Genomic DNA, 14,493 nt, shown 5'->3' with positions numbered 1-14,493 from the left:
TTTCGTTGCAGAGATATTCAAATTTTCTCTTAGATCACTTGCTGAATTCAGTTTTTGTGGATAAAATATGTATGAATGCTGTTAGTCTTTAAATGAATACTTGTGTATCTTTGGGAATGAAGAGAAGGTACTTTTTGTACAAAATTTAGTCAGCCTCATATTATTACAATTGCAGAATTCATTGTATGTATCTATTTTCCTTCTTTTAACATGGTAAAAAGGTATATTTCTATGCCCAGCTCATCCCCTTTTTTTAGATAATGGATTAAAAAGTAAGCTATTTTTTAATTTGCTCCTTTATCTGTAAAACTGAATCAGACTATAAGATGCAGTTGTTTCCCAACCAAATAATAAATTGCAGCTTTTGTTAGTAGATAGAGTCTAGGCCCTGGATTCAGACATTCCTCGGTTTAAATGTAGTGGTTTAAAACAACGGCTATTTTACTTGCTGCTGACTCAGGTCAGCAGTTTGGGCTGGGTTCTGCTGCTTGGTTGTTCCACTGGTCTTGTCTGGGATTACTTATGTGGCTGCCAAGTCATCTGGTAGTGCCTCTAAGGCTGGGTGGTCTAAGTTGGCCACGCTCATGTGTCTGGCAGGTTTTGCTAGGTTGCATGACTGGGTGGTTGGGCTCTCTCTTATAAGATCTCTCATGCTGTAGGAGGCTAGTTTGCTTACACTGTGTCAGCAGCAGCCCCAGAGGGGAAGCTGCAAGGTCTCTTGAGACTTCGATTCAGTGTTCTACAAGATCACTTCTGCCACAGTTCAACTTGTCAAGTCCAGCCCAGATTTAAGGGATGAGGAAATAAATGCCATCTTTTGATGAGAATCATGGCAAAGTCATATTGCAAAGGATGGGTTTACAGGAGAGAAGGGAATTAATAGTAGCTGCCCAATCTAACACCATCAGTTGCTTAGTTTCTTTATGCCCCGTTTGGAAAGTAGAAATAACAATGTGACTTAGAGAGTTTTTCTTATAGTGTAACAATTATGTATATAAAGCACTTAGAAGTATTTCTTAAAGAATTTTGAAATTGAATATTTTAAATGCTGTGTTTTATTATTGTATACTTAAATATCATGAGAGTATTCATTCTTCCTCATTGTTAATTTGGTCATGTATTTTTAATGAGGAGAAACATATTAAGACTTATTGGGAGCAAATCCTGTGTAAAATAACTGTGCAGGAAGAGTTAGGCATATGTGTAGAACTATTATCCTTTTCATAATTAAAAAGAAAAGCAGTTAACTTCTAATGTGTTTGTAAAAACATGTATTTTCTTATGACCCTCTGTCTACATATCTTTGTATTTCCAACTTTCAATTTTAAAAACACTGGCTAGTAGGGTAAGATTTATTATCAGTTTAATTCTCAAAGGGTCTGTTTAGTTCTAGCAAACATTTTTATTTAGCTGTTTCTCTGCAAAGCCAAGAATAAATAGAAAACCAAAGAAACAAAAATATCTCTTATTTTTCACTGTAGTCAAACCCCATCAGAGGCTCTTTTATAACTGTATCTGTTTTGCCTTTTACTTTGTCAAGAATAAACATAGAATGTTTCCTAAATCTGTCCTGCTTGCAGACATTAGCAGAAATGTTTGTTAAAACTCACCAGAGGTATTACTGTGTTCATTGGTGTGTGTAAGGTAGGGTAGGAGGCATAATAGACCCTTCTTGGTTTTTACCTTTATACTGAAAAAAATTCACTCATGACACTTAGATGTTTAAAGAACTCTAATTTAAATACATTTTTCTCTAAAATTTTCTCGGGAGAAACTTTTCTCCTGAATAACCAATTGCTTAGCATTTTAAAGGGGATCTTAAATAAGATCTTATATATCCAGCCTGAGAGCTCTATTCTTGTATGATACACATTTATCATTTGTTGTGTTCAAGATCTACATATATATTTACTTTAGAATTTGATACTTCTTCTGTTACCAGAAGAATGTTAAAATAAAACAGGAAGGGTGAAATACATAATATTATGAAACAAATGATACTTATTAAAATTGGAGAGGCAATTTCCTATCTATTTTAAACAACCTCTTTTGGGCCCCTAGACAGCTCTAATAAAGGAGCAAATACCTGCAATAGTTAGTGGTAGACAGTCTGGTATTTATACGACAGACTAGAATAGAATCAAACGGAGTGGTTAGGAAATCTTATCAAGGCAGTGCTGAGTCTTTTAGACTGTAGTTTGCTTTAAGTTATTTTATTTATTTATTTATTTTTAAAATTTTATAGCACCTTCAGTATTTAAGATGTTAAATTTGTTATTTAAGTAATAATAGTAATTATTGTTGTTGTTTTTTCTTGACATTTTTATGTAGAGAAATTCAGTAAAGCAGGATTTAGCCTGTCTTGGTCAGAAAAATGGTTGACGGGATAAGTTTTCTCTAATTGTTCCATTGAGTCCTGACTAGTACTTACAGATCACATAGTGGAAGACTTGAGTAGATAAAATGGGGCCTAATTAAATAAGGAAAAGGAAAAATCAGAAAGGGAAGAGAGCCTGGAATCTAGGAGAAAGACACTGGATGCACAGCTTTTGTTTTCCTGTTTTATTTTAACATTCTTTTTTTTTTTTTCTTTTTCTGTTATGTAAGCTCTAACTTGCTGTTATATAAGAAAGAAGAGTAAATAACCTTTGGACTAAATGGAATGGGGGAAATATTTCTAACTATCATCAATCCAGTGAACTGTAGAACAGTTCTTAATTGTGCAGCCTAATCTTCAAGGAATGTTTATGCTTCATGAGCTTTGCTTTCTGCTGTTTGCTCCATTTTCGGTTGTGGCGGGGCTTGTCTTGGGTTTAGTAATGAGAATGGTGATAATTGTAGGGTACTGTGGAAGCCTTAAACTCATTAAGTTATGTACTTTATATATGTACGGCTTTTTACACGTCAATTATACTTTAATAAAGTGGTTTAAAAAAGAGAGATTTTGGCTGTCTTATTCACGTCTATATCTCTGGTGCCATGCCTGACATATATATTAGGTGCTTCATTAAAGTTTGTATATGCAAATATGGAAGTTTTTATTTTTTATTTTTTTGATGTAAAGGACATCTAAGTTTCTGATGCTTAAATTTTTAAAAAATACTTGCATTTTTACATCAAAGATTTATTTTCAGATGATTTGAGAAGTTGAAATTTCTTAATTAGTAGAAACCACTGGATAACAAGTCTAACAAAAGAATTCTCTAATCATTCTGCAGCTAACTGCAATTGCCTTATACAAAATCCCGTAATCTCCCAGTGACTCAGTTGCTGCATATATAATATGAGAATCAGTTAACATTTCAATATGAGGAGGCTGAAGGAGGTAGTGGGGATAACACTATTCAGGGATTTGTAGACATCATGAGCATAGCCTAGTGTGCTACAGTCCTTGAGGTTACAAAGAGTCGAACATGACTAAGCAACTGAACAACAAGACATCATGAAGGAATTTGTTTTTCTCCTCCAAGAATAGGAAACTACTGAAAGATTTTAAGCGAGGTGGCAAAGGGTGTTTGAAAAGGAGTGGTGTAGTGGTGGTGGTGTCATGAGGTTTTCATTCTGAAAATCACTTTGGCTGCAGTGTGGAGAATACAAGGGAAGGGGCTGAAATGAATCAGGACAGACTGTTTAGGAAATTAATGCAGTAATCCTGGTGAAGAATGGTGCTAACTTGAAGTAGGGTGATGTTGATTGACATGGAGATGAGCAGGTAGAGTTGAATAATGGGGAGGTAAAGTCTCTGAGATTTGGTGCCAGGGGAACAAGGAGGGTCAGGTGTCAAGACTCATCTCTATATTTCTGTCTTGTACAACTAGATGGATGATAGTATCATTTACTGTGTTAGTAAAAGTTAGAGTAAGATCAAGTTTCAGGAGGAAGAACACACTTTTAAGACACTGAAGAGGAAATGTCAAGAAGATATTTGAATACGTGGGCCTGGAGCTTAGAGAAGCCTGGGTTGCAGATGTGTATATGGTAGTCATATGTGAACAGATTTTTTTAATTACAATATGATGAAGTGCTTTGTCTACAAGCTGTGTTTAGTTCCCTAATTTGTGGTGTTATTTCAAACCTGGTGATTTTTCTACTCATCTTTTTTTGTTGTTGTTAATTTTTATTTTTTTTAGAATAACAGAAAATATTTTACTAAAACATAAGATTTACAAAAGATTCCAGACAAGCCACGCAAAATGATCACAAGGTTTTTCTTGAAGGGAGAATTCTACACTTGACAGGAGGGTCACAGTGTTACTAATAAGGGCTGTGATATTTGTTTAATGTTTCCATTTTGGTTCAAACGATAGAGCTTGTCCATCTACAGTGTCTAAATAAAGTTAGAGTTGGCTGGAGAGCATATTCTAAAAAACTGGCTAGCTGTTTTTACCCAATGCAGTTAGATCACCATAAGACGGGAGAAAGGAACTCATAAAATAAACTAAAACTACCTTCTCCCCCACCAAATAAATAAAGTGTAACACCCTCACCCCTGCTGCTAACCCTGACAACTACCTTTATTCACAGTGCTTTCTATTTAAACTGTGATGGGGGAAATGAATAAATGCAGAGAGGGGTCACTGCTTTTGAATGTTTTGCAACATCCAGATGATACTTGTAGCCTCTGCTCAGGCTTTACAACAGTGAATCAGGGCAACACATAGATTTGCTAATGTGCATTTAATCACTAAAGGACTGAAGCTGTCTAGGCTTTTATTCTGTAATGTTTTTAAGACTGTGTCCATTAAATGCAAACAAAAAAGGAAGAAGTCTTGGCAGAACAGAAGTCATGCAGACTTGATGATCGGATCAGTGTAAATATTATTCATGGCATATAGCCTAGTCCATGCTCTAGCTGTTTCTATGGCTTGGGCTTCATTGGCCTTCCACTGATCTTATATTGTTTGCTAATGGATTATCTGGTTTGGAAGCACTTAACAAAGCCAGGATCCATGGCAGAACTGTTCATATGTGCAGTGCTGGGGACTACTTATTCAAAGTATCTGAACATATTCTTCCCAGCTTGTCTACATTAGGATGATAAATTTTGGTTATTAAACATATTTTAGGAGCTGCCATTAGGTATTCTTCTGGAAGGAATAGTTCAAGTTTAAAAGTCCCTCGCTCAAAGGGGGAATCCTGTGGGCCAGCAGTGACCACATGAAAATAACAAGCATTGCTTTCTTCTGGTTCTGCTTTATGCCAGGAACTGGTTCTGCCAGCAGATGCTGGGTTTCCTTGATAATCTTGTGGGGCAGCCCGGCCATCTTGTTAGATCCTGAGTTCAGCCTCTGATCTCGTCTCCCTACTCATCTTTCAGTAGATAGTTTACTAAACTATCTACTTTTTTTTCTACAATTTTTTTTTCTGATTTTCTCTCTTTTGAACTACTTCTATACCTTCCATGTAATTAATGTAGTGTTACAGCAGTGTATGAACACCCCACTCCAGTATTCTTGCTGGGAGAATCCCATAGAGGAACCTGGCGGGCAACAGTCCATGGGGTCACAAGAGTCAGACACAGCTGAGCATCTAAGCATAGAACATAGATAGGTAGCAGTGTATTATGATTATTTGCATGTTTGCATATGTATCTGTCTTTTTCATATTGTGAGAGCAATTGAAGAAATAACTGGGTTTTATTCCTGTGAATTTGCCTGAGGCCAGGTCTCATGTATGTTTTGTTCCCTATTTTATATCCTGCACCTGACATGTGGCATAGCACATACCAAATGATCATGTATATTTAAATCCCGAGTCGAGTATTTAAATATATCCCTTTACACATAATGCTCGGTAAATTTTTACTGAACAAAATAAATTATCCCATCTTCCGACAGTTATTCAGTATTTTAGAAACATTATATGAAAGACAAAACTCCTTTGCTGCTTCTCCTTATCTGTGTTAGCAGTTTTTGACCTGGAGTTCATGGATTCCATATTTGTAGAGAGATCAGTGACCCTCCAAAAATAAATGTAAATTATTTTGATTATGTGCTTTTATATACTCTTAAAAAGAGTTCTTTCATCTGATTCTTGAAGGGGTCTGCGACACTAAAATGAACAATTGTGAATTAGGTACTTTCGTTTAGCATGACTTTTCTTGGTTTTAAGCAGTTTTCTATGAAAGTTTTGTGGTAATCTCTGAAAGTTTTGTGTATGTTTCTCTTTTGGATAATACATCTAAGATGGCCTTTAGGCTAAAACTGGTCTTCAAATAATATTACCTGTGATCTGTTGAGTCTACCCCTTAAATATATAAATACTTTATATGAATTTGCATATATTTTAAAGTCTGCTTGCTTATTTGCTTCTATAAAGTTATTCTCAAGAGACCTTCTATCCTAAATATTGAATAAATGAAGCAACTGTTGGACTCATTTATGTTTAAAAATTGTGACTAGACCTTTTAACAGAGAAGAAATCAGAGGTTAGTATACAAAATTTTTAGTAATTATTTTCTGTGTGGTGGAATTTCTATTTTTATATGTAAAGTTAAATGTATTACAGATTTTCTACATTAGAGATGTATTACTTAAACATTTTTAAAATTTCATTTAATTTCTGAAAAGCTATGAATTTGCAGTTGATGCTAACATGAGGAAATCACTGTCGAAACTTTTAAGTGATTTTCTTTATGGTGATTTAGTGTTTAAAGATATCTTCTATTTAGGTCTACTTAGAATACTTTGTGTTAGAATGTTTTATTTATTCTCTAGAAACAACTGTATTTTGATTTTTACCATAGATGTGTTGGCTTGGTACATTCTGAGTTTAATGAATAGCTTCTTTTCAAACAGTACAGTACTGAAGTACAGAAACATATTTATTATAATATGTGGTAAACACTTAATGCTTTTTTTTAAAAAAAAAAACTGCTTCTTTTCAGAATGCTTTCATTCAGTAGCACAGGACTCATCTTCTAAGTATATAGCTGTGAATGAAAATGGCTTCATTTTAATCCAGAGAGGACTGAGTGGAAAGGATATACTGTGTTTCCTGCCAAAGTAATGAATCGGCGAAGGGCCTTGGTAAGAGGCATGTAATATAGTTTAAAAATTTATACATCAACCAGATTTATTGGACCAAGTGTCAAAAGTGCATGAAACGCAGAAGTTGAGAGAATAGTTTAGCATAGCAAACCCCTGATGAACGTATAACTCAGCTTTAACAATTATTGACCTGTGGTCAGTCTCATTTCATCTATATCTTCACCCTCTTAATTTTGTTTTTAAAAGTTTATTAATTAATATAAATCATGCTAATGATATTGTGAGATTGCATTTCTTTTGTTTTATTTTTAATTGTGGTAAAAAGCACAGACAGTTTACCATCTTAACCATTTTTAAGTGAACATTTCAGTAGTGTTAAGAATATTCACACTGTTGTGCAAATTATCACCAGAAAATTTTCATCTTATAAATCTGAAAGCTAAAATATATCCATTAAATAACAACTCCCCATTTCCCTCTTTCCCCAAATCCATTCTGTGTTTTGTTTCTCTGAATTTGACTACTTTGGATACCTCATAAGTGGAATCATACCGTATTTGTCTTTGGAGGGCTGGAGTTTATTTCACTTAGCATAATGTCAAGATTCATCTGTGGTGTAACATGTGAAGAATTTCCTTCCTTTTTATGCCTGATTCCTATTCCACTGCATGTATATACCACATTTTGTTTATCAATTCATCCATCAATGGACATTTGGGTTGCTTCCACCTCTTGGCTATTGTGAATAATGCTGCAGTGAACATGGGTGTGCAGATACCTCTTTGAGACTCTACTTTCAATCCATTCAGATATATACCCAGAAAAAGGATTAGTGGATTGTATGGTAGTTCCGGTTTTAATTTTTTGGGGAATCTTCATCTTGTTTTCTGTAGTGGTTGCACCATGTTCAATCCCACCAACTGTGGGAAGGGTTCAAATTTCTCCACCACCTATGGGAAGGGTTCAAATTTCTCCACCATCTATGGGAAGGGTTCAAATTTCTCCACCACCTATGGGAAGGGTTCAAATTTCTCCACCATCTCTGGGAAGGGTTCAAATTTCTCCACCATCTCTGGGAAGGGTTCAAATTTCTCCACCATCTCTGGGAAGGGTTCAAATTTCTCCACCATCTATGGGAAGGTTTCAAATTTCTCCACCATCTCTGGGAAGGGTTCAAATTTCTCCACATCCTTAGCAGCACTTATCATTTTCTAATTTTTTGATAGTAGCCATCCCAATGGATGTGAAGTGATATCTTATTATGATTTGATTTGTATTTCTAATTTAATGATGTTTAACATCTTTTTATATGCTTGTTGGTCATTCATATATCATCTTTGGAGAAAGGTCTATTTAAGTCCTTTGCCCATTTTTAATTGGGTTATTTCTTTATAATTGAGTTACAATTCTTTCTATAGTCTCCGTATTAACTGTTTATCAGATACATGATTTGGAAATATTTTCTCATCCTGTGTCTTTCGTACAGGAGTTTTTAAGTTGGATGTAGTTCCATTTTTGCTTTTGTTGCCATATATAAGAAATTACTGTTAAATCCAAAGTCATAAAGCTTTTCCCTGTATTTTAGGAGTTTTATATTTGAATGTTAAGTTTAGTCTTTAATCATTTTGAATTAAGTTTTCTATATGGTGTAAGATAAGGGTCCATCTTCATTCTTTTGCATGTGGATATCCAGTTTTCTCAACAGAATTTGTTGAAGAGACTGTCCTTTCACCATCAACTGGTCTTAGCACCCTTGTTGAAGATCATTTGACCTTATATATTAGGGTTTATTTCTGGTTCTTTATTCTATTTCATTGTTCTGTGCTGTGTGTGTGCTCAGTCGCTCAAATGTGTCTGACTCTTTGCAACTCCATGGACTGTAGCCCACCAGGCCTCTCTGTCCATGGGGATTCTCCAGTCAAGAATACTAGAGTGGGTTGCCGTATTCTCCTCAAGGGGATCTTCTCAACCCAGGGATCAAACCCAGGTCTCCCGCATTGCAGGCAGATTCTTTACTGTCTGAGCCACCAGGGAAGCCCAATGATCTGTTTTCATGACAGTACCATACTGTTTTGATTACTGTAACCTTGTAACATGTTTTGAAATCAGAACATGTGAGACCTCATACTTTTTCTTTTTCAAGATTATTTGGCTATTTGGGTTCCCTTGAAAGTCAATATGAATTTTAAGGTGAATTTTTCTATTTCTGAAAAAAAAAAATGTCTTTGGAATTTTGATAGAGATTATATTGAATCTGTGAATTGTTTTGAGTAGTATTGACATTAATGACAATAAATCTTCCAGTCTAACATGAACTGTCTTTCCATTTATTTGTATCTTCTCTAATTTCTTTCAGCAATGTTTTGTAGTTTTTGGTATACAAGTCTTTCACTTTATTGGTTAAGTTTAGTCCTGATTATTGTATTATTTTTGATGCTATTGTAAGTGGAATTGTTTTCTTAGTTTCATTTCTGGATTGCTCCTTGTTAGTGTGTATAGAAGCATAATTGTTGTGTGTTGCTTTTGTATCCTGTAATTGTACTGAATTCATTGATTAGGTCTAAATGTTTTATTCTTGTGGAATTTTTAGGATTTTCTGCATATAACATCAGGTTCCCAGGTGGCTCAGTGATAAAAAATCTGCCTGCCAACACAGGAGACATGGGTTCAATCCTTGGTCAGGAATATCCCCTGGAGAATGAAATGGAAACCCACTCCAGTATTCTTGCCTGGGAAATCCCATGGACAGAGGAGCCTGGCAGTCTACAGTCCATGGGGTTGCAAAAGAGTTGGATACAACTTAACAACTAAACAACAAAGAACAACATATAACATCATGTCATCTGCAAACAGATATAATTTTACTTCTCCCTTTCCAATTTGAATGCCTTTTATTTCCTTTTCTTGTCTAATTGTTCTGGGTAGAACTTCTAATACTTTGTTGAATAAAAATGGTGAGAGTGAACATCCTTATTTTGTTCCTGATCTTAGAGGAAGTGTTTCACCATTGGATATGATGATACCTATGTGCTTTTCATATGTATCTATTATGTTGAGGTAATTTCCTTCTTCTTTTATGATTTAGTTATTTTTGGCTTTGCTGGGTCTTCATTGCTGTATGGGCTTTTCTCGTTGCAGTGCAAGGGCTTCTCATTGCGATGGCTTCTCTTGTTGTGGAGCACAGGCATTTGGGATTAGTAGTTGGGGATCCCAGGCTCTAGAGCGTGGGCTCAATGGTTGTGGCGTACAGGCTTAGTTGCTCCATGGCCATGTGGGATTTTCCCAGACCAAGGATTGAACCCGTGTCTCCTGCATTGGTGTATGTGGTGTATGATCCTTTCAATGTGCTGTTGAATTCAGTCTGTCCCCCTGATTATTTTGATTATTTTTGAAGTAAATACCAGAAATAGGAAGTAAGCTAATAAATGGGTAACCATATGATATACTGGCAGATACGGATAAGTATCATGAAGCTGGATGAAACAGGGCAGAAAGATAAAGAGTGGCAAGGGTAGCATGGGGCTAGTGCTGTAGATACAGTATTTGAGAAGTTGTCTGAGGAAGTGATATTTAAGAACTAGAATGAACGTTAAGGGAAGAACCTTATTGGCACAGGGGGCAGCAGAGGGCAGCAGAGGTGGGAATTTGTCTTGAGCTCTTGGGAAATAGCTGAGAAGGAGAGAGAGAGAGTAGAAAAAGGAGACTGAGAAACAGGAGAGGTTCAGGATATCCACAGTATAGGAGGGTCCATACATCCCGTCTCCTGAGCCTTAGTTACTAGCACAAGACAGCTCCATATATGGCTTTTACTACTCCTTGCAGATTTCCCCCTTTCTTTTTATTTCCTTTGCCTTTGCTGTCCTATTTCTAGAAAGAATGTGCTTGCTTTGTTAACCAAAGGACAGGGCATGAGTTCTATTCCGCCCAGATTTCCTCTGAAGAAGGGTGAAATGGAGTGGGCGGAGTCTCTGGGTCCAGCCGAGAATCCATTGTGATGTCTAACGTGATTTGGGGGAAAAAAAGTTGTTTCAAAAATAATAGATTATGGTATATGACCTTATATATCTTATAAGTAGAATATGTACCTAATATTTTACATAGTTGGAAATGGATTTCTTGATGATATTCATCAAGTTTAGCTGGCGGCATGATCTGTAGTATAGCCCTTATCTCCTTCCTATAAACAGTTGTGTCGGGCTGTTTTTCATTCCCATGAAATGGTTTTCCCAAATCTGACTTTTTGGAGGAAGTGTAAATTACTCTTGTGCTAATGAGGGAACTATAACAGAAAAAATCCCTGGAGCTTGTGGAAATTTGTCATCGTCCTTGATAATGTAAGGGATGTTGTAGCACAAGGAGGTAAAACATCACGGAGGAGAATGTGGAGAGGTTGTTTACTTTGTCCCCAAATGGAGTTTTATTTGCAGTCTAGCTCAGTGATTAAAATGCATTTGCTTCCTTTAATATTTAATCATCTTATTTGTTTTTTAAAAGCCCTGAATCCAGATAATTTGATTTTCCACTGATAAAATAATTTACTTGCTATATCAGGCAGGGTGCTAAGCTTGGAAATTAAGAGCAGTGAGTTAAATTTAAAATTTGTTGAAAAGTATTCATCATAATGCAGACTATTTAATGTCTTGGCAGTGCCTCACTCTTCTCACTTAACATGTTAGGAGACAGACTGGCAGCAGTTGTAAGCTGAAACCTGGTTGCATGCAGAACAAGACTGAGAGGGGTACAAGGAAAATGGAGAAAAATCTGAAAATGTTTCTCTGTGTGTGTGTTTCCTTAAATTAAAGTGTGATTCTATTTGCCAAAAATAGAATTTTATATTCTGTTTATCAAGGTTATTATAACTTCTGTTTAGAAGATCCTAAGACCGAAACTGGTTTAAAATATTTTTTTGTGGAAATAACCAAATTTGTCTGTTAACAATATTGTTGTAATGTCACACAAGTTGCTTTGATATAATAAGCATGTTTTACAATGTGTTTGAGTCATTCTTCCCTCACAGACCTTAAGTTTATTACTCAGAGGAGAAGCATGCATTTACAGTATATTCTTAGCTGCTCTTCTCTATCTATCACTCAGCTGTCAAGGCCTATGGAATCTAAAATAGATCCTGACCAATGGGAGACAGTCTACACACTGTTTATGGGATGATTCGGATGTGGACAGCTTTATCGCACACAGACGCTGATCTGTGCTGCAGTGTTGAGGCGGCAGGATGTAGAGTGAACAGCACTGTTCAAGCTTTCCAGTGGAGTCCCTGAAAAGGGAAGGCAGTGAAAGACAGCTTCTAAAGAATAACAAATAGGAGGAGTTACAGTACCTGATTTGGGGCTGCTGTTAATCAAGGGCTGCCGCTGCAAGGAAGATAATTTTCAAGCGTTATGAAGGCGGAGAAGGATTCCGAAGACGAAGAAAATATCCTTAGAGATCCAAGCTAAGTGTAGCGCAGCATGAAGATTGCAGAACAGGAAGAGTTGTAAGAAGGACTGAGTCACTAGTTAGGAGTTTCTCTGGGGGCTCGCTTTGTGAGCCACAGTGATTTGTAACTTAATGCGAACTAATTTGCTGTTAGCAACAAGAAACTAAATCCTGTCTATGATGAGCTGTTGGTTTTCTTGTGCTCCTAAGAACAGAGTAGGTATCCCTATAGTCAGTGAAACAAAAGTCTTGGCCAGGCTTTCTGAACTGTATTCTTTTAAAATGTACTACTTTTTAAAAAAATTTTGTTTCTTTGTCTTATTCTGTTCTCTCTGGTTTATTTGATTAGCAGACTGGGGCTAGTGATCGGAAACAAAAATGCTTGTTTCTTTTTCTGGATTTAAAAGGCTCATAATAGAATTTTAGTAATTGAGCAGTATTTCTGTTAACTGACAGTGGACCGAAGTGCTTGGTAGGGTAGAACTGAAAATCACAGGATTAATACCCGACTTTAATCTCATTTAGTTATCTTTTACTAACTAAAAGCCTTACTTTGGGATTTTGCAATTGTTCTAGTGTTTTAAATAGCTCCTTTCTCCACCAGCTAGTTTACGTGGAAATAAAATTGAGATTGTTCTAACTGCAAGGGTAAACTAATCAATTTAGAGCAAGGGTTTGTGTGCTAAACGTGACTTAATCCCTTAGGCATTTGAAAACACAAAGCCTACATCTACTACCACTCCCCAAATTACAGCCAGTACACTGATTGTTTTGTTTTAAAGCTAAAGAAAGGGGAAGCTGAAAATGTTGTTTAGACTGAGGCAGTAAGTAGGGTTCATAGGACTCATATCATAGTTGATATTTTGAACTTCTCAGGTTAGACGGAAGTAGTTCATCTCCAAATTTGACTGCAGACAACAGTTCTGAAGTCTTTGTAGATACTTGAACTAGATTCCACTGAAATGTTACATTTCATTAGTGGGTTAAAATTTTAATATATCTATCTTTTTTCATATTCAGTTTTTATATTTTTCACTTCAAGTATTTAATGAATACATTACTTATTTAGCTAGAAAATTGGTTACTTTTTTTGTTTTGTTTTAGAGGAGAGTAGATATAAAATAATTCTATTGATCAAACGTTTAGAGTATATGCTTTATATAAAGTGATTCAATTTTTTCCTCCAGAGATTTATTATTGTGTTTGTGGACATAGGAATTGCTTTGTAAGTTAAGTGAAAGATATGTACATTATTTTTTGTTCTAAAAATGATATTGGACTTAGCAAAGAAGAACTTAGCAATAAGTTTACTGTACAGAATTTTAAAAGGCTAAGACCTTACTTGTTTAAATAATGTATATTTTAGTTCTGAGTTCTACATTTCTATTTACTAAGAAAAGGTTAAAGTTATTGGCTTCAGAATATCTAATATCTTGAATGTATTTTCTCCAATTAAAACTTGATAACCTTGTTATAATTAAAATGTATATCATGTGATATGTTTTTCTATTTTAAAAAAAATTGCCTTTAATGTTCCTTTGACATACATATGCACTGTTTTTGTTGAAATCAAACATCTTTTTTTTTTTTATATGTTGAATGTAAAGAAGCAAGAAAATGAAAGTCATCTCTGATTCTATAATGTTAGGATTTTTAAGTAGTTAATATTTTTAGACACTTTAAAAAATTTTTTCTATGTAGATGTTTCTTTTTATCCTAATATATAAGCATAATGGATTGCTTTTTTAATTGCATGTATGTGTGTACAATTTGCTTCTATAATTATATTTCCAATAGTACCTTTTAAGCAAGTGATGCTGGGGGGAGAGGGGTGGGTGTTCTTAAATGTGTACAGAATTCCACTGCCTCTAAAGGTCTTGGGCGATAGGTAACCAGAGCCAATTTCAAAAGCATGAATTGCAGAATAGGAAAACAAGCACACTGATTTGGGAAGTCATGAGAAGTCAGAATTGGGCTTGGCCTCTTAAGTCATTTAATATCCCTGGAGCCTTGATTTTTCTCATCTGTTAAATGGAGGTGATAAATCTGCTTTACTAGGGTTGTTCCAGTA

The 14,493-nt window shown here is 35.4% G+C and overlaps 1 protein-coding gene and 1 pseudogene across 30 annotated transcripts in view; one reads left to right on the top strand and one right to left on the bottom strand.

Moving 5' to 3' along the window:
- Positions 1–14,493, top strand: part of UACA (uveal autoantigen with coiled-coil domains and ankyrin repeats) — a 107,880-nt gene that overhangs the window by 54,115 nt on the left and 39,272 nt on the right. For 4 of the 30 annotated variants that reach the window (XM_081506189.1, XM_081506188.1, XM_081506187.1 and 1 more), the window contains exon 1: positions 12,203–12,638. The exons of 21 other annotated variants lie outside the window; for them this stretch is intronic. In XM_081506189.1, coding sequence (XP_081362315.1) covers positions 12,600–12,638 — 39 coding nt within the window. In that variant the 5' untranslated portion in view covers positions 12,203–12,599. Of the gene's footprint in view, positions 1–6,318; positions 6,428–6,886; positions 7,029–12,202; positions 12,639–14,493 lie in introns of those variants that run through there. 5 more of the 30 variants (XM_081506196.1, XM_081506192.1, XM_081506193.1 and 2 more) reach the window with 2 other exon arrangements.
- Positions 4,785–5,264, bottom strand: LOC145512420 (ubiquitin-conjugating enzyme E2 N pseudogene; annotated as a pseudogene).

This window comes from Giraffa tippelskirchi, chromosome 7 (genome assembly GCF_054371585.1).
Source record: "Giraffa tippelskirchi isolate mGirTip1 chromosome 7, T2T-mGirTip1v1.2.pri, whole genome shotgun sequence".
In the NCBI taxonomy this organism is placed as follows: Eukaryota; Metazoa; Chordata; class Mammalia; order Artiodactyla; family Giraffidae; genus Giraffa; species Giraffa tippelskirchi.
This window is presented reverse-complemented; position numbering and strand designations above follow the sequence as displayed.